This window comes from Trichosurus vulpecula, chromosome X (genome assembly GCF_011100635.1).
Source record: "Trichosurus vulpecula isolate mTriVul1 chromosome X, mTriVul1.pri, whole genome shotgun sequence".
NCBI classification, from domain to species: domain Eukaryota; kingdom Metazoa; phylum Chordata; class Mammalia; order Diprotodontia; family Phalangeridae; genus Trichosurus; species Trichosurus vulpecula.
Genome location: NC_050582.1, coordinates 31,025,154 through 31,045,279, shown reverse-complemented (window position 1 = coordinate 31,045,279; position 20,126 = coordinate 31,025,154). Strand labels below are relative to the sequence as shown.

General features: G+C 42.7%; 1 protein-coding gene across 1 annotated transcript in view; it reads left to right on the top strand.

Moving 5' to 3' along the window:
- The window catches only part of AFF2 (AF4/FMR2 family member 2), a 157,145-nt gene extending 137,958 nt beyond the window's left edge, over positions 1–19,187 (top strand). Inside the window, exons 14-18 of the mRNA XM_036740017.1 lie at positions 2,140–2,211; positions 2,551–2,644; positions 5,245–5,294; positions 13,407–13,594; positions 18,640–19,187. Coding sequence (XP_036595912.1) covers positions 2,140–2,211; positions 2,551–2,644; positions 5,245–5,294; positions 13,407–13,594; positions 18,640–18,761 — 526 coding nt within the window. The 3' untranslated portion in view covers positions 18,762–19,187. The remainder of the gene's footprint in view (positions 1–2,139; positions 2,212–2,550; positions 2,645–5,244; positions 5,295–13,406; positions 13,595–18,639) is intronic.
- The last annotated feature ends 939 nt before the right edge of the window (positions 19,188–20,126 follow it).

Here is a 20,126-nt window from a genome sequence, read left to right as displayed (position 1 = left end):
ATATCATTTCAACATATTAATGATTTGTCCAAGGCATCTTCACTTCTGAAGTCATCATAATTAGTTCTTGCCATTTTATTAATGTCATGGAAAATTTATAATTGATGGACACTGCTTTTATAAATTAGCCCCTTTAGAGGTTATAATGTGCGTGTTATAATTTGCAATATTCATAAAATTAAAATGGAAATGTAGTGGGTGGAAATAAAGTATAGTCATTTCACCGTTTGGCAACGACACTTGTCTTTTAAAAGGTGTAGTTTTATAATTCAAAACCCCTAAAGTGGGGCTATCAGGATTTCCATTATAAACCCTGTTTTCTGTCCTGATTATAAAAAATCGTTCTGAGCTCCAAGTTGGCATTTAAGGTCACAGATGGAGAACAGACTTATTTTTTCGATTTGTACTGGTGTTTGAGGGAGAGGAGGGTGAAGGTGGGGGTGGGGGCAGACAGGAGAGGGAAGAGATTCAACTACAAAGTTTTCTGGTTTCATTTACTTTTAAAAAAATGAAATTTTCCAGGCTATTGGTCTAGGTTGTGGAGGAGACGAAAGTTATTTAAAGTGCGCGCGCGCACACACACGCATACACACACAAAGGAAAAAGCATCCCCTCTGATCTTTGCAGAGCATCCATTGTTAGACCCAGAAGGGACCTGCAAGAGTGTCCCATGTGACACCCCCCCTCTCCTCATGCAAAGGGGAGTCGGAGCTGCCCACAGTCACTCCTCTGGGAAATGAGAGCACCGGGTCTCCTTCCTCCTAACCCAAGGGCTCTTTCCAACTGTTCCTTGCTTCAGGGGCCTTGATACCCCAGCTGGGGAATAGTCCTTCCTGTGGCAGACCCACATAGTCTCTCAGTTCATAATGCTCACTCTTCTGTTAACAGATTGGCAACAGGTATTTGCATATAGGATGGAAACAGAGTGTAATTAACGATGGGAGAGTGATCTCAAGATAAACTAAGGGGCCAGGTCAACTTCATCAAAGTAAAGGGATTCATGGGAAATCTCCATCCTTTCCCTCTGCTATTGGTGTGTCTCCCACCACCCTAGTGTACATCCCATTCCCAGTAGTAAAGCTCCCCCTCCTGTTTCCTATATTTATTTTGCAAAGCTACAAGATCTTTCTAGATATTACCAGGAAATTATGCCAGGTAAAATTCATTCCTCATTGCCACTAGCTCTTTACAATTCAATGGCAATTAAATGTTTCAGAGCCCTTGCTAGGCCTCTGATCCTGCTGCCAAAGGAAGCACGATTTATTACATGGCATAGTATGAGTGGGGGAGGGGGTGGGGTGGGATGCATCAAGTCTCTGTGTCACCAGGGCCAGGGCCAGGGCAGCAAGGGAGCGAGAGGAAGCAGAATCAAAGCCCCCTAGAGTGTGGTCCGAGGGAAGTTAGGATTCCTGCCTGCACTCCTTTAGCTCCTTGTAAATTAGAACTCATCAAAGCTTTCATATACCTTTAAACTTCCTGATGCAACACTGAACTTATTCTAGCACAAGTACCTGTGAAATTGCATTAAAGCTCAGTACAATGATTTTATGTGATGAATTGATTTTCAAGAGCCTCAATGCACGGACTGGAGTGTGCTTAGTTAAAAGGGGAAAAAAGGAGGGGGAGGGGAGGAGGCATCATCCCCCTTTTATCACCCTAATGGGGGAAGAGGAGGGAATTTTTAAAAACCGCAACAACAACAAAGTAACACTCCAAGTGAATAAGGCACAGATCTTAGAATTGAACTTGACCTCTCCTTTACTGAAGAAGTGTTTCAGAGCCTAGTTAGAAGATGAAACCCCACAGTGCTGGTATCAGAGCTGGCATCACATGGATCACATGTGTCATTGACATAGATGGTTAATTACTACCTGGCCACCTTTTTACCTACCATCCCACCCATGAGTGTGCTGTCTACCTCATGTTTCCCAAGAGGGCAATGGGGAGAATGTGGACTTCCCTATTCTGGATTCCAGTCCCAGCCCAGCCCCTCATTACTTACATGACCTGGAGTAGGTCACTTCCCTTTACTCATCTATAACATCAGAGGAGTTGGACCAAGTGATCTGGAAGTTCCCAGCCAGATGGAGAAGTGGTCCTGCCCTCAAGCAGCACTGAAGGTTTTCTTTGTTTCCAAAGGTACGCCCTGAGGCTCAAGAATTTCACTTGCTCTTCTGCCACAGAATGGGACAAGAGACTTGCGATTTTATGGTGAGTCTCATAGACAACATGAGGAAGGGACTAGAAGCCTGAAAAAAAGACTTTAGAAGCTGCAGAATTCCATAAGCTGGTTATACCAGACCATTATCCTTGTATTCTATTAAACTATTAAAGGATAACTAATGGATGGCCTCAGCAGCTGACTAAACATTTATACCATTATCAAGATGGGATTTTAATGCTTCTCCCCCCTCCCCCACTTTTCCCATTATTTTCTTATATTTCTCAGTCTGTCTAACCTTAGAAAAGAAACAAAATATATACATATTGCCTTTTTTATACAGTTTATTAAACACTGGAATTAACATAATCCTTTCCTAATTACCACAGCTACAGATGCTTATCACTCCTGTACTTGAGAATGTTTAAACTAAAGAGGGACCATGCTATGAAGTATTCCAGATCTCTGATGGAATATTTTAAGGTAATCCTTGTTTTGTATCTTTTGGAGGGAGCTGGTGAATGAAATGACTAATGAGATCTGACAGGCACGTTATTAAATGTCAATTTGCAAAGAACAGGATTTTTGCCAGTAAGGTTATACTGGCGGTGGAAGCCACTGCCTCTTTGGTTTCTGCAGGGTCCTGCCCACCCCTCCCTAGGGACCCAGTGCTATGCTTACATTTGATTTGGGTCACAGAAGAGAAAATAAAATGGTTCAGTCACCTCAATATTGTCCTGATTGACAAAAAGGGCCTTTGGCAGTTTCAGCGATATTTGAAAGTCATGTTTACAGTCAGAGCATGCCTTCTGTCCCTCTCTGCTATGAAGTCCCTTTGGGAAAACCAGTAAGTGTGTGGGAATAGGGACAATAACCATTAAACAGGTACAAGGTCCACTGTCTCTCTTAGCAGAGAAAGAATCATCATAAATCCTTTCCACAAAAGGCAAAAATAGCTGAGCGACTGTAGAGTTAACTCCCTCACTGAAATGACAGCGTACCTTTTTAGAATGCCCTCTGATCCATTAGCTCATGGGATCCTCCCCCCAAATCCCATGAGGGCAATGATCTCACAAATGAGGAAAGCAAGGCTCCAGGCCTCACCCAAGATCTCCCAGCTAGTACTAAATGGTGGGGGGCATGGTTCCTTATCAAAGTCCAGTGGTCTGCCCAGGATACTACACAGCCTCCTGGGGAGTCTTCAAACACAAAATTTGACAGACTTCAAAAAGGACCATCATCTGAGGCTTCAATCTAAAACAGAAAGGCCACTTACTACAGGCATCTGGGATCTAGCAGGAAAGGAAATCGCCACCTCATTGTCTATCAGAAGCTTATAAGGACTCTGAGAGAGGATTGCTTTCTAGGGGGCGCAGGAGAGTAGAAGCAGCAAACCCTAAGATGCCTAGTGAGAAATTCCCCAGAGTCAACGAGGCTTGCAGCCAGTAGGCAGCCCACTAGGACTTACCAAGATAGTTGGTACCAAGCCGCAGGGGTACAAAAAATATAATGAACGAAAGCCTGTGGGGAGCTTCCATTCTGGCCAGGAGACAACAAAGACAGGTAGGTTCATATAGCCAGAGATAAAGAGAATCAGTACAAAAGTGGAACCTTCCGAGGGGGTTTGAGAGGAAAGGTGGGATTAGTCTGGCCTGCCTCAATTTCATAAAACGGAGAAGATACTAGCACCTACTTCACAGAATTATTGTGACGATCAAAAGAGCTAATATATGTAAAGTGCTTTGGAAATCTTAAAGTGATAGGTAAATGCCAGCTATCCTGATGTCAGGCCATCTAGGTGGCGCTGCAGTGGATAGAGTGCTGGGCCTGGAGTCAGGAAGACTCATCATCCTGAGTTCAAATCCAGCCTCAGACACTTATTAGCTGTGTGACCCTGGGCAAGCCACTTAGCCCTGTTTGCCTCAGTTTCCTCATCTGTAAAATGAGCCAGAGAAGGAAATGGCAAACCACTCCAGTATCTTTGCCAAGAAAACCCCAAATGGGGTCACGAAGAGTCCAACACAACTGAAACAACCAAACGACAACAAAATCCTGGTGTCTGACCCTTTGACAATCCCTAGGACCTGGATAGTAAAAATCTTTCCTTTCTGGGTTTTCAGTAGCCATGGCTGCTGAAGAGGTGAGGGCTACAGCCCCTTCAGAGTCTGCTGCTAGCTTCCATCTCCCCAAGAGTTAGAATCAGTAGATTATAACTGTGGGGGTCAGGCTGGAATCAGAGCCACTGGTCTGAGGGATGCTGCCCTTCTTAGGTACCTGTCAGTGGCCTCTGGTCAGTGACAGTAGGTGGTGCTGGGGGCTGATACAGGTTGGCAGAGGGTTGGTGAGCCACTTCCCCACAAATTACTCAGGACTGGGCCTGTTACAGTTGTACTAAGAGGGATTTCTGGGTTCCTCCCTCCTCCACCAAGGCATATACACAAAAATACTGACAGCTTGTTCTTTAAGTCATCCCTGTTCTACCAGGAAGTAGAAAAACAGTTTCACTTTCAAATGAAATGAGTGGCCAAATGACGGAGAAAAGCTCCTTGAGAGGGCAGGTTTAGTTCCATGAAGTTGGTCTTCCTGTCTACAACCCACCTTCGGAAAGAATTTTCAAGTGTCTCCTCCCACCTCCTTCAAGTGGGCACTACCCTCCTTGCAGGTGGCATCCTTCCACCTGGGAAAAGTTTTTTTTTTCTTCCTACTAAAGGTGACCAGCCCCTTGCACTCACAAGAACCTATTTTGCAGACTAAATTTCATACAAAGATAATTAAGCCACTTCTTAGAAAAAGGGTTCTGATTTCACTGGGCCTTTTAGTAGCTCATATCTTTCATCAAGTGACTTTCATGGTCTGATTGGGGCCCACTTATTATCCTAACCAGCTATTTTCATCAAGTACTGTGCATTGGGTGCTGACGTGCTGCATACATACATTCTAGCTCCTGCTAACGAAACAGGAGGCAGCCAGGAACACCGTAATCAATATTAATGTACTTTAAATCACACTTCCATCTGTTTCTGAATTAATAAATTACAAAATAGATTTCCTCATTCTCTCTCTCTCTCTCTCTCTCTCAACAGACTTCTTCCAAGGCTGCCCAGATACCATCTCCATGGGGAAGCTGTGGAAAGTAAGTATTTCCTAAAAATTACTTGCTTCTTTATGAAAAGGAATGATTTTCTAGGCCAAAAATACTTTTACATTTACAACTCCGATGAAGGTCAGTTCCTCAATGAGGGTGGTTTTTGTGGAGCCCACAGCTTGAGTCCCGGGCTTCAGCAAAGGAAAGAAGTGAAAAGTTGAAGTGTGATCTGATACCAGATTCTTTAAGCCAAATGAGGGGCATAAAAAGAGCCACTAATTAGGTGGCCAGTACCATCACTGCAGGGAGTTAAAGGAAAGTTAACTGCCAATACAACAATTTTTCAATAATTCACTTAGTAATGAAAGACCAATGAAGTAATGATTGATATGTGGTAAGTGCTGTTTAATAAAACTAAAGACAGAACCGTGGTGAAAATGGAAAGGCACTTAGTCACCCAATTATCTGAGCCATAATGACAGTTTTTATATTAATGCTAAAATACCAAATCGCATCATGTAATGATGATATGAGGCTCAATGAAATCATATCACTAGGGTGGCCTCATTGGAAGAGCGAGCATCACTATTTCAGGGCCCTTAATCTTAGAGGGGGCATCAGGAAACCTAGGTCCAGCCCTGCTTCTACAGAACACTGACTAGCTGTTGATCATGGATAAGGCATCTAAGCACCCTGTGCCTCAGTTTCCTCCTTTGCCATGGGAGAGAGTTTGACTAGTTCTTTTTAAGGTCCCTTCTACTTCTACAAAAGGTTTCTTTTAAGAGTGCAATTTGGAATGTTGGACACAGGCTCTGAGGTACCTGGGAAGCTGTGTCGTCCAATTCAGAGATGACAAAGAGACCATATACTAAGAGCACTAAATGACTTCAGTTAAAGTCTCTGGATTTTCCAGCTTATAACAACAAATAAGGGTAACTCAATGATTAAGTTAAAAAACCCCAATTTGTTAAGTGCCCACTTCATGCAAGGCACATAGGCTAGAGACAGGCAGAAAGGTATAACTGCTCAACCCAGAGCCTGGGTTCAGATTCCGCCTCTGGCATTTACCAGTGGTGTGGGAGCCAGGCAATAGGACTCATCTACAAAGTCATAGGCAAGTAGGCTTGAAGGCATTCCCACAGCACAGTTTGAATATGTGCAAGGCACTTTGTTATGCATTTACGAACAGTACCAAGTAGAGAAATAACAAGGAAGGCTTCACCAAAGAGGTGGCATCTGCAGTGGGGCCTTGAGGGGAGACATCAGCTGCCAGGTCTTGTCAATCATATCTCCTCTACTCGTCTCCAATCACCCTTATCCCTCTGGCCTAGACTAGGCCAATAGCTTCCTGATTGCCCTCCCTGAATCCAGTCTATGCCCTTCTCCTCCATTCTCTACACAGCTGCCAAATCACTATTCCTAAAGCACATGGATGACGGTGTCCATATACCAGCTAGAGCAGCTTCCATGGCTTCCTGATACCTCTGGGATAAATACAAGCATATCTGCTCAGCCCTTTAAGCTCCTTGCAGTCTAGCTCCATGCTAGCTTTCCAAGATGCTCATACATTTTTCTCTATCTATGAATCAAATTGGTCAACTTCCACCTCCCACCTCAATGCTTTTGCACATAGGCTATCCCTCCAGGCTTTCCCTCTTCATCTTTGCCTCTTAGAATCCTTAGCTCTCAGCAAGGCTCAGCTCCAGTGGCACTCACTTCAAGAGGCACTTCCTTCTAGGTTTTAGTGCCCAGCCATACCCAAATTACTGTATCTTTATTTTGTCTAGAGCCTGTGAACCTTTCAATAGCATGTAAACTCTTTGAGGACTAGGACCACATCACAGGAAGTCCTTAATAAAATGCTTAGTACTAAATAGGGAGGAGCTATGCAAATGTAGGAGTGGAAGGGCTGGGGGAGATGGAGTGTCCAGTTCAAGGAAAAACCCCTGAGAACTCAGTTTGGCTGAGAAGGAGAATTCCTGGAAGGGGGATCAGGGAGGGGGTGGTGATTAGGATGCAGTAGGCCTAGGAAGATAGACTGGAACCAGACTGGGAAAGGATTTAAATGCTAAGCTCAGTAGTTTATGTTTTATCCTAGAGGTAATATAGGGTAGAGCTGTCCGGCTTTTTGAGCAAAGCAGTAACACAGTCAATCTTATGCCTTAGGAAGATTTTTTGGCAGCTATGTGGAAGATGGATTGGAAGGGGAGAGACTGGAGGCAGGGAGACCAGTTAGAAGGCTATCACAGTAGTCCAGGCAATAGGTGTCAAGGGTCTGAAAAATGGTGGTGGCCGTCATAGCAAGTACCTGAATCGGAGAGGGGACACTGGAGGAAAGTGAAAAGTTAAGGATGATTCCAAGTTTAGGAAATGGACTGATTGGAATGGTGTGGCCCACTCAACAGAAACAGAAAATTTGGGAGTGGGGGGAAGATATTGGGTTTTGTTTCTGATATGTTGAATTTGAACTGACTACCAGATATCCAAGAAGACCATATATGAACAAGTAGTCAACAACATATGACTGGATATGCAAACTTGGGAGTTTTCTGTGGAGAGATGATTTTTGGATTCGTAGGCAAAAGTGAGAAGTCAAAAATGATGAGTAAGAAAAGGCTACCAGCTCTCAAAGATTGGATCTAGAGGTGGAAGCAGAAGCCCAGTAACATGGGAATAAGACATAGGGATGGAGAAAGGGCATTTGAGAGGCTTCTAGAAGATAACCCTAGGAGTTAGCATGGACCAGGACGTCTGTAAGGATGACCCAGTGAGCCTGAGTGTGTGTTTGGAAGAGCTGAGGAAAGAGTCAGTAGAGAGAGAGAGAGAGAGGGAGGGAGGGAATAAAGGGAGTGAAGTCAGAGAAAAGAGAAACTAAGAGAAAGAAAGAGGGAGGAAAAGAGAGTTCCTTGAGGACGGGTTCTAGGTCAAGAAGGGGAGAGGAGAAAGTAAGTGAAGTAAAGCAAGACAGTAGTGAAAAGAGTGAGCGTAAGGGAAAAAAGGGATTCCCAAACGATACTCTTATGTGGCCAGGGAGAGAGAAGAGTAAAAAGGAGAAAAACACCTGCAAGCAGAATGACTTCAGTAAATTCAAGAAGCTTGTAACAGAGCAGAAAAGCAGAGAGCTGATGGCAGAAGACTGAGATCAAATTAGTATCAACCACACTAATTTTGGAGGGGGGAGCAACACTAACATTTAAAATGCGTGTTCGGGCACAGAAAAATCACTAATGTACAAAAAGCAAAAATATTAAACATGTTCTGTAATACCATAAAAATAGTAATATGGGGAACAGAAGCAAAACCACAAATAAACCAGATAGAAATTAAACAAAAGTATCCTGAACAATGAAACAGATAATGGGAGAGTATGGAAAAGGGAAGGCTAATGAGACAGTAGGCCAAAACAGTGGGGGAGGGTGCATACGGCTCAAGTGGTCCTCAGAGAAAAAATGTCATCTCAGAAAATATATGCAAACAAAATAAGAAATGATTCAAGGAACTGAGCAAGAGAGAAAGAAGGGAGAGAGGGAAGGGAGTGATGAGAAGGGTGTTTGGGCAAGGTGAAGGAGAAGAGAGTGAGAGAGCCCTATAAGAATGGCTGGATAGGAAGTATAAGAAGCGCATAGCTAATGGCAAAGAAAAGGGGGAGCTCCCCGAAGCCCGAAGTTAAGCTCATTTTCAGATTCTGTGGCCCCAATTTCTGGCACACACAAGGCGTTTAATCAATGTTTGCCACAGTCAAGTAAAAATGATGCCACCTGCCCTTCATCTCTCACACAGATGTGAAAGTAAATTAAATTATGTGGAAACCACTTTAGAAAGGAAAAGGACCCTTATAAATACAAGCCCCCGTTGTCAGTAGCTTTTCATATTTTCCTATTTCAAGTATAACTGATCCTCTTTCTCTAAATACTCAGACAAGATACTACAGGTGCAGACATAATTTCTTCAACACCATTTCCATATTCATAATGAAGGAAAAGCTTCATTTTTAAAAAAGCAATAAGTTATCATACTTGAATGGTTGAATTGGGGTCTGCTGTGATATTGATACATAGAGTAGATAAAAGATTCTCCTTTGGAGTTCAAAAGATAAAAATGGAAAAGCCCAGGGAAACCTATTCCCTGCACACAAATAGAGAACAGGCAGGGTCAGACAAGTAGCTCATAAGAAATAAGAGCATTTTTTAAATTCAAAAATGAAAGAGTTTAAATACATACTTGAGCTTGTCAAGTCGAATTCACAAAGAGCCTTCGAACAGTTTTAAGAAAGCAACTTCTTTATAAAGAAAGCCCACTCACTTATCTCCTAACACTTTTGAATGATGGGATGCAAAATAACCACTGTAGGTCAATTATTGCAGTCTGTCTGCCTCCAAGCAAGACTGAATTTCCAACATTCTACACTTGCAGGCTTGACTGCACAAAAAGAGGGACTTGAGCATCCCTTATCAGTAATGTAATCATTTTACCACCTTTCTAGTGAGGGATATTTTCCTTACATCGGTCTCAGAGGCTGAGTACATCAAGAAGAGCAAGGAACTGAAACTTGGCGAACACCCAGGGTTAGAAAGTGGGAAGAGACGGGAACAGTTAGAAAGGAAGTCAGAGAACCAAAAGAGGGTAGTGTCGTGGAATGGAAACCACATAGGGAGAGAGTAGCAGCAGTATCAAATGGCACAGAGAGGAACAGAGAGAGGGAGAAGGAGGAAGGAAGAGAGGGGGGGAGGGGAAGGAAAGGAAGGAAGGAAGAAATTACTACTGATCTTTAAAGGAGCAATTTCTTTGGCAAAATAGGGATGGGAGCCAAAGAGGTAATGGTTAGAGACTACTCATTTGTGAAATTCAACATGAAACAAAGAAGCGAAAACTGTGTGCTCCAAGGGCATTGTAAAGTCATGAGAGGGCTTGGTTTCAGTTGCTTTTAAAAGGAAGAGACACCCGTGCACATCTGGGGGAGATGCTTTTAGACAGTGGAGAGAACAATGCTTGAATATGTTGCCAGCAAAGTTGCAATGCAAAGCTCTTTAGGAATCAGCACAGAATGGGATACAGTTGACCATTAGTAGAACCAAAAAAAAATTCCTCTGAGACTGGAGGGAAGAATTCACATGAGTAAAGAAAGTCCTGCCTCTTTTTTCCCTTCTTGGGTGTGAGAGCCAGAGAACACCTCCCTCCACTGAAGCCCCGAGAGCATTGGCTTCCTCCTGGCCTTGTCACATCCTATGTTGTTATATAATTACTTATATTCATGTATCTCTCTTCTGATAGACTTGGAAGACAGGGACAAGATCTTAATCTTATTTGGATCAACCACAGTGTCTACCTAAAACATTCTAGGTGCTCAGGTCAGCCACAGCAGAAAGGGATTTGTGACCTGAAAAGACAAGGTCTAAAACAGGCATTCTGGAGATTGTTCTAAGGAATGTGAATTGGAGAACCAATAGAGGCTGAAGTCAGGAAGACCTAGGTCCCAGTCCCATCTATGACATGAGCCATGCAACCCTAAGCAACACACAGCTTCTCAAATCCTAAATGGTTAGTTCTAGAGAGGTCTCCATCTCCAGAAGTGGAGGGGTTTCCTGGTGCTGAAAGTATCAGTAATTCCTGATGTGTTGGCATCAAACAGAGGAATTCCAAAAAGTAGTCCACTGACAATTTTTCCCCAGACATCATGGTGTTATAACAATTCTAAATCACGATTATTACTCATTCTTTCATTTCATCCATGTTCTAATGTCAGTTCATAGCCTGGTGTGAAGACAAAAATGCTCCAAATTCCTACATTCTCCTAATTAATGATAATGACATAGAAAAAGTGTATCATATAGCAGTTGGAGGCTGGTCAAATGGAGCAAGTCCGTATTGACTTCTCTCTCTGGCAATGTCCATTGCTTGGAGGAACTCAGATGAATTGCTGTGTAATTACCCCATCAACAAGGAATTAACATTTCTTTCTAACCTGTCTTCCTATAAAAACCATGGCTTCTAGTGACTAGTTACTAAGATGGCAGGAAACATCCACATCATTTTATACCAGACGAGCAGAAACCTAACGTGGAGCAGAGATCTATGGGCATGAGGACTGGGTTTTTTATTGCCATCCTATACTCTCCCCTACAGACCAGTCTAAGCCAAAGGGAGCTCACACGTGTGTATATGGTTTACAGAAGGGGCTGTATTTAGCCACAGGCTCCTTTAACCAGGTGGGGAGCACACTCTCAGATTTCATTTATGGACATTCAGCTTTACTGTGCCTTAAGGTTATTAAGGGCTGGCCCCCCATTCATTCATGCCTTTTACCATTTAGGGTTTACATATGACCATTCAGAAAAGAAGTATTCACTGTCAGTGATTTGAAGGGGCTTGCCCAGCAGGAGAGTGTCAGACCTGAAGTCTCCCTCATTTCTTATATGTAGCAACAGCTGACAAAGAGGGAATTATCAGAATTTCTGTGTGGAAGTTTTCTTTGAAAGACAAAAAGAAAAGATAGAGACAGACACACTGTGTTCCTAACAAGGCTTTTCTCTTCTCTCACATTGGTTTCCTAAGTGGGTTTTTCACGGATAAGCCAATATATTGGCCTGGGCATGCAGTCTGAAGGAAGATGGGAAGCTGAGGAATTTACAAACCTTGACTGTGGATTTGGAAATCCATTTCAAAAGAAAATGGCCCCGAATGATTTTCCAGCCACATGAATCTAAACCATGTGAGAAGAGATAGCCACAGATGACCCCCACACAGTGGGTAGCCAACAGATGATTCCTAATTGCTAGTGTTAGAACTCAAAGAAAATCGATATCGGGACATTAGTCCTACACTAAGAGGATAACTCAAAACCTTCCTCTTTATATAGGCAATACGCAGATGAACTGCCAGCAATTAAGAGCAGATGTCCAGAGCAGGCCTTCAAGAACCCTAGTGAGACATTCAGGGGCCTACTTGGCCTCAAGTTTCTAATGCGGCTCCACAGGGGGCTTTTAAGAGTTGAACTTTGCTTATTGTGGTGACTGGATTTGTAGCAAACTGTCATTGTGGTTTCCACAAAACACTCCAATAATGGTCCAGCAAGTGTTTGCTAACTGCCAATCACTGCTTCCGGTAACAGGTAGAAAAACTATTATGGCCAGGAGAGATTTCATTCTCTGAAAGATTGTGATGTTTGTTCCCTAAACGTCAATACATTCAAGGAACATGTGCGTCTGTGTATATATTTAGAAAGCATCATTTTGGGGGTCACTTAAAGCCCCAAAACAAAGTTTACCAACTTAGACCAGTACTATGGACATAGCCAGGCACTGTGGTCGAAGAAGGTGAGCATTTCACTTTTGAACGTTGAGAATCCATGAGAAAACGTCCTGTAATTGGAGCCAGACAATTGGCCTTTACTCTGGGGCAGAGGTGTCAAATTCATGGGCCACAAGCAAAGAGCTGCACAAAACCCCCAAGTGTGGCCGAACCAATTTAAATTATAACTGGCAAGTGTTTAACAAAATAAATAAAAATACTACATAAATAACATTCATTTGTGTTTTTTAAGTCAACATGCAGCCTGCAGGGATCCTTTTCTATTCAAGTTTGACACCACTGCTCTAGGGTACCCAATTTAGAGGGATTGGCAGCATTTCTTGTCCTTTGGGCACTGAGATGAGCTCTTCCCCATGCTGTAGATCCCCCAGATTTTGGTGTCCCAGGCCCACTGGTTACCAATCTCTAGGTTCAGGCTCTACACCTCAACTCTTCCACAGGTGGGGTTAGTGAAATCTTATCCTCCTTAGACATCGTGATGAACACAATACATTAGTGCCTCAGTGTAAAACTGTTAGGGGACTTGGTTCAGTTACACCCAACTTGAGAGAGATCCTCTTGATGCCAAACTGCACTTGAATATTTTGGGGGGTGGGGGAGAGAGAAGTCTGGTCTATGATGTCATCGAACTATTTGATAGACAGTGGTATTAGTAAAAGTCCACATGAAAATTCAGCCTCCGAGATGTCACCTTGTTCTCCAACTGCTGCATCACAATGCCTTGATGTTTTTGGCTTTTAAATGGATTTATATTTAATTAGTCAGAAAGTATCTCTATCCATTTAAAAAAAATAGTTTAAAAAGACTTCTGTGGTATGGCTATGAGAACGAGACTCTTTTTCCTTTCCCTAGGAGCACAGACGCACCATCACCTTTGTCCCTCAGCCCTTCGTCGTCAAGTGCTTTACCATCCTTAGGACAGATTGTCATTCCTCACCGAATCCACCACATGGCAGCCAGCCATGTCAACATCACCAACAATGTGCTTCGTGGTTATGAACACTGGGACATGGCAGACAGACTTACTAGAGAGAACAGAGGTGACTATTTGACCACTCCCTCTATAATGTGGTTTGGAAGGAGTTGTATTCTGCATGGGGTGGGGGAGGGTCAGGGGAAGTAAAGGTGAGGGGAAGGGAGAGAGGAAGGGAGAGCAGTGTCTGCTCTTCAGTACCTCTTTGGTAATAGCCACTCGTTCGGGTTTCCCAAAGGGCTGAGATATGTATGGCCCCTTAACTGTTTGTACATGTGGGGGGGAGGGGAAAATAGGAAGAAGATGAAACAGAACTCAACAGGGACATGTGTACAAATGATGACTGCAGAACCTGTGTCAGAATAAAGACTGAAACAGAGGAATGAGGACAGCAGGGCAGAATGATGGGCAAATTAATTAGGGCTCACCAAATTCTATGATTTGAACTAAGGTACTTGTACTTTCGTTGGAGTCATTAGTGTGTGTCAGTAATGAAAAGACATGCGCATTTGAGAGCACGGACTCCAGTCCTATCAGTGTTGCCACGTGATGCCAGCGCTACTCAACTAGCAGGGTCTTCCCAATCTACCTAGCTATCAGCTTTCACAACACAAGTATAAAAAGGGCCCTGAGTTTTTCTTCCCTGATTCAAGGGCCTGGGAGAAGAAATGCTTGGCCCTGATAGGAACTCCACTGCTCAGCTGAGAAAAGTGAGTTTGCCAAGCTTCAAGAAACCATAGGCAAAAGTAACAATCCCTTTCACCCAAACCACTCTGATGTCTGCAGGTGTGTGGATGGCCCTCCTATCGCTGCCAACTTCTGGCCTAGCAGTTACTACCACTATTTGAGACCAGCTGGGCCTTTTTTAAAGAGACGCTGTTTTGCTCTCCAGTTTGCAGACATGCAGAACGGCTAAGAATAGTTTGAAAGAATACAATTCCCTGGCCAAGACTCTTGAGAAGATCTTCACAGCATACCTGGATGTTGTCCATACACCAGGAAGGCACATGCGCGCCCCCCCCAACTACCACAAGTCACCGGTTTCACTACGTTAGAGGGAATGATTAGCTGCACAGGCGTGTTCTTAGATAAAGGGGCAGGACTGAGCTGTGTGACAGAGAGAGGGGCTCTGGGCTGAGTATGTTATCAACTTTAGGGTCAAATACCACTGGTCATGACAATATGAGGCACACTATGCCTGTAGGCACATGCACACACATGTCCATACACAATATACACTTTCCTCATGATCTGGTCAAGTTCTCAAATCATTACTTGTACTGGTGCTTAGCAGCTAGAAATCACTGCTATATGACTAGGTTTTTTAGAAACCCTTTTTGGGCCATATGGTCACAGATATCCAGATGTAAGTACTTGTCTTTTTTAGCTAATAATTGCCTTTGATTTGTGTACTTATCTCTCTCACTTATCCTGTGGACCTCAAAGCACTTGGGGATTTTCCAAAATTCTCCTCTTATGTTATATCACCACAGTATTGGATCTCATGTGAACTTCCTATTGCATACAAGGATTGTTGGTGGCATACTGTGTTTATACAATCGCTCTGTGCACAGACCTGGAACTAAATTTCTGATATCATTTACTTCAGTAGTAATAATAATTCAGCTAACATTTAAACTTTAGATCTGAAAAGCACATACATTCATTCACTTATTTGATCCTCCCAATAACCCTTGGAGAAAGTTGTTATTGGTGCTATCACAGGATAATAGACCTAGAAGGGGCATAGAGGCAGAATTTAAATCCAGCTCATAACTACACCATCAGTGCTCTTCTGGCCAGGAGAGACATGTATGTATAGATACATAGGTACATACACACACACACACACACACACAGATGTTCTGAGAGATGAACTCAGAACTTGTCATTTCTCACTTGGCTGTACTACTTAGGGTCTTCTCTGACTTTTCACCATGCCCCCTGGTTGGGCACCTTCCCTAGCTGTACCCCAGCCTGACCCATTTGTCAGCTTCCTTTCGCATCTTGTCTTCTAACCATTAGGTTGTGAGCATTTTGAGGGCATAGATTGTGCTTTTTTTCATACTTATATCCCCAGAGCGTAGTGCATTACCTGGCACACAGTAGATCCTTAATAAATGTTTATTGGCTAACATGTACATATAGTAAAGAAATGGAAAACGGTGGAATTGAGGCTCTCCCCAGACAAAGGATGCAAGGATCCATTACAGACCGAGCCATTGAGTGTGGATATGAAGCAGCAAATTAAACAAGGAGCTAGCCACTGGCCTCAACGTGTTCTCTAGTGTTGTAGAAGATGTCCTGGGTAAGACCCGCCAAAGAAAAATCATTCTTTTTGATAGTGAGGGTCTCCAAATGTTATTGAAATTGACATTGTACTAAATGCGTCAAGCCCTACATGTGAAAAAAGGCTCATCTTTTACCTTCAGAACTTTACTACCCCAGCATGTGGTGCCTTCTCCGTTGTTAGATGAGGTGGTGCTAATCTTGTCATTAGCATACTTTGTCAAGGAGCTGCTCCATGTCTTGCTTGACGTTGACTCAAAATAGCTCTGGCCTTTAGCCAGTAGTGCTGAAAATGCTATTAGTCAGCTTATAATAAGCTCAAAGGGAAAAGAACCAAATTTGGCATCATCTGGTCCAATTCTTAGTTATTTATGCTCAAATGCTCAGAAAGTCATTTTTACACCAGAGCCTTTTCAATCTGCCAGCAGTGAAGTAGAGTCAGATCATAGGTTTATAGGATTTAGAGGTGGCAGGAAATTTAGAGCTGGAAGCTGAGATCCAGAGAGGAGAAGGGAGTGTCTTGCCCAGGGCCACATGGAGCAGAGGAGGGAGGCAAACCCAGGCCTTCTCCAAATCTACTGCTTTTATTTGGATTATTTAGCATTCTGACAAGAAAAATAATCCAGGCCTTCAGCTCACTGATAGCCTTGGTGCAAGAAAAGGGCCTCTTGCCAGCATGAAGGCCCTCAGACATCGCTCTTTTCCAAACTAACTCCTGATCCCCAGGATTCAGGCACCTGCTTCTTTGGCATTCCTACCTGGCATCCCCTGCCAAACATGATGCAGGTTTTCACCTTCTCTTTTTCTCTGATATCTCAGAAACAATACCACAGTATTTCTGTAGATTTGTCAAGGATTTATTTTTTTACTACTGGCCACTCTAAGAAAAAAAAAAGACAAGAGGTTCAAATAAAAACCCCAAAAGGCAAATGACAAGAAATCTTGCAAAGCTCTAAGTCCCAGCTATTTACTAAGATGGAAAGTGGCTTGACGTGCTTCACTCATCAAACAATCAAGCATTTATTAAATGCCCACTCAGTGTTTGCCTGTGCGCATGCCTGCCAGACACAGAAGACAAAAACTCAAACCTAGTCCCTTCTCTCCAGGATCTGACTTGACATTTGAGTTACAGTCACTATTAGGAACTTTCTATCTATATACCGTAGCTTGCCTTTTTCTTCTCTTCTCAAGTAAAGGAGTTCCATTTCAACTTTCTTCACTCAAATGAATAACTTCTGTCCCCTGAAGCTCTATCCAACCTCCAATGCTGCCTGTCATACATTTGTTATACTCACTTTGGCTTTCCTTTATCCACTGATAATGAGTGTACATTGTGACTCATCTCTTGGGAGTCGGCCAGGTCCAGGGCATCTTGGCTTCTCCTTTTATCCCCAGGGTTGTAACTCACTCATTTCCCATACCCTTGATAAGAAAATTCCAACTTAAGTCTTTACACACACATACACACACACACACACACACACACATTTATATATACAACCCTTCTCTCTCACCTGAAAGCCTTTTGAACCGCTATTTCCTCAAAGTGGGTCCCCACAGACCAATTCTCCATCTGGGGCAAAGTTTCACCAATCTCCACTGGTCTAAGGAAGCTAGGTGGGATAGTGGGTAGAGCTCTGGATATGAGAGTCTAGAAGTCCTGAGTCTGAACCCTACCTGAGATAGTTACCAACTATGTGAGGAGAGGGAGGGGGTGGCAGAAATAAGCTTTACATAGCACCATCTATGTGCCAGGCACTGTGCTAAGCACTTTACAACTATTATCTCATTTAGTCTGGCCAAGTAACTTTTTCAGCCTCAGTTTCCTCATCTGTAAAAAGGGGGATAATTATAGCACCTATTTCACAGGGTTGTTGTGAAGATCAAATTAGGTAACATATATAAAGTGCTTTGTAAACCTACTAGTACTACCACCACCGCCATCATCACCACCACACCAGTCTTACTACCAAAAACCCTTATAACAAGTTCATAGCCCAGCTCTGTTATTTATGGGCTCTCAGTTGCCTTCTCTGTAGAATACAAAAGTTGGACTTGATGGTAGGTCCTGTCCAAGTCTAAAACTCTATAACCTTAAAAATCTATACTCCGAGGAGTCCATCCCATCTACGGCAAAATATTTATAACACAACTTTTTATATTAGCAAAGAATCAGAAACAGATGCCCATCCACTGGGGATTGGCTAGAGAAAAATTGTGGTAGATGAATATAGTGGAATATCACTATGTCATAAGAAAGAGGGCGTATGAAGAATTCAGAGAAGCATGGGGAGACCCACATGAACCAATGCAGAACAAAGTAAACCAATGTCCACAATTTAATGGAAAGAATGCGCATAACCAAGCACTGTATATAACTAGAATGACCAAGATTGGCCCTAAAGAAAGGATGAGAAAACGTACCTACCTCCTCTCTTTGAAAAGGCGGGACATTTGGAGACTTTCTAACTCAGTCTATACTTAGCCTCGTTTTTCTGAATTGCTTTTTTCCCCTTTGTTTTATTTTTAATTACAAATGTATGGTTTACTGGGTAGGAGAGAAGATGTATTTGGAAATGTAAGTGATCTAAAGAGAAAAGATAGCAATAAAATTGAAAATAATCTCAAAAACGTCAGCTAAATTCATTAAATTTGGTAGATGGATAAAGCAAGGAGCCAAATAATTGACTTGTCTACCCTTTACCTTTTAGTTGGCAGGGAGTGGGGAGATGGGGAGGTGCCATGCAGACCTGGCTTAGCTCGCCAGAGCAAATTTTCCAATGCCATTGAACAATCTTAACGTACCTGTATTCTTATTTCCAGAATTCTTTGCAGATTTAGATTCACTGATGGGGCCTTTGACGCAACACAGCACAATGACCAACCTGGTTCGTTACATCCGCCAAGGACTGTACTGGCTTCGCCTAGAAGCCCACCTGTCCTAATGGGCGAACCGTCATCTTCATCATCCCATAGTTCTACCTCTACCAGCACGCTGACGATCACCGGTGGAACTCCACTCATTTGGGAAACATTTTTTGCTTTGCGTGTTCATTTTAATGCCTCTTTTGATATCTGTGGGAAGCAGAAATCAATCAACGTAAGTGGACACTACATCTCCAGAGTAGTATATGTTAAGTCATCTAGCTATTTTGAGTCATTTTAGCTACATCTTTCAACCCGTGTACCCCTTCTATGATTTACAGAATACTACATTCCCTGCAGTCTTGTTTCATGTCCACACTGCCTAAAACTAAAAATGGAAAGAAAGCACTTTGTGAAGATGACGGATTACTGAGAAATAAAGCATAAATGTCTTACCTATGTATAAGAAGATAATTTAGACACAGAGAACCTGCAGAGATTAAAATTTTATAAATCATATAGCTGTCCCCCAAATCTATACTCATATGAGCCAGAAGAAAAAGAAAAAAAAAGCCTTTCACTGCTTCATTACTGGTCAGGATTCATGGCTGAGGTTTTATGCTTTCCATACACTATGATCTTCAGTGACAATTTTCATTGTGAAACTCCCTGGGGAGATGTCCCAATAATATCTAAGAACCAACAGTGTTGGAAGACAAAGCAACACACCAATGCCGCTCTAAAGATGCTAACCAGTATACTATTAGACGGTTTGTTTGGTTGTCTTTTGTTTTCATCACCTGTCCTAATTCTCTGCTGTCAAATTATAATAGTAAAAAACAAAAAAAAGCATGGGAGAGAGGGGCAGCATTTGTTTTGAGTGGTTTGGGCAGTCTACTGGCATATTCCCTTTCCATTCCGGGACTTGACAAAGTTTTAATCTTTCCCTAGACTTCCCTTGAAGAAAGGCTCTCTCCTTGACAGTAGAGCTTGGTATATACATATTATATGCCTCAGTGGGAAATGCAAAATCTAATGCTACACTATGACATGGCTACTACAGATGGGAGCCATCTGGAGGAACCTTGATCCCATAATTCACCCTGACAATGCCTACTTTAGAGCCATCCCTCATATTGTTGGCAGGTTGGCACTTTTTCATGAAACAGATGACAAAATCCAAGTTTTAACTACCTAGAAGTGATACTATCCTGTTTGATGACCTGCGGTCTGAATTCTAAACTTGGCCCTAATTAGCTCCCCAAAGTTCCCATTGTTATAATGGGTATTTCTGCAGATTAGCCATACAATCAATTGGGGTTGATTCCCATTCAAGTCTACACCATCATGAAACAATTCATAGGTAATCCCAAAGAAAATTACCAATGATGTAAGGATTTGTGGGCCCTTTTCATTTTGAAGGAAAAAAACATTGATTGTATGCT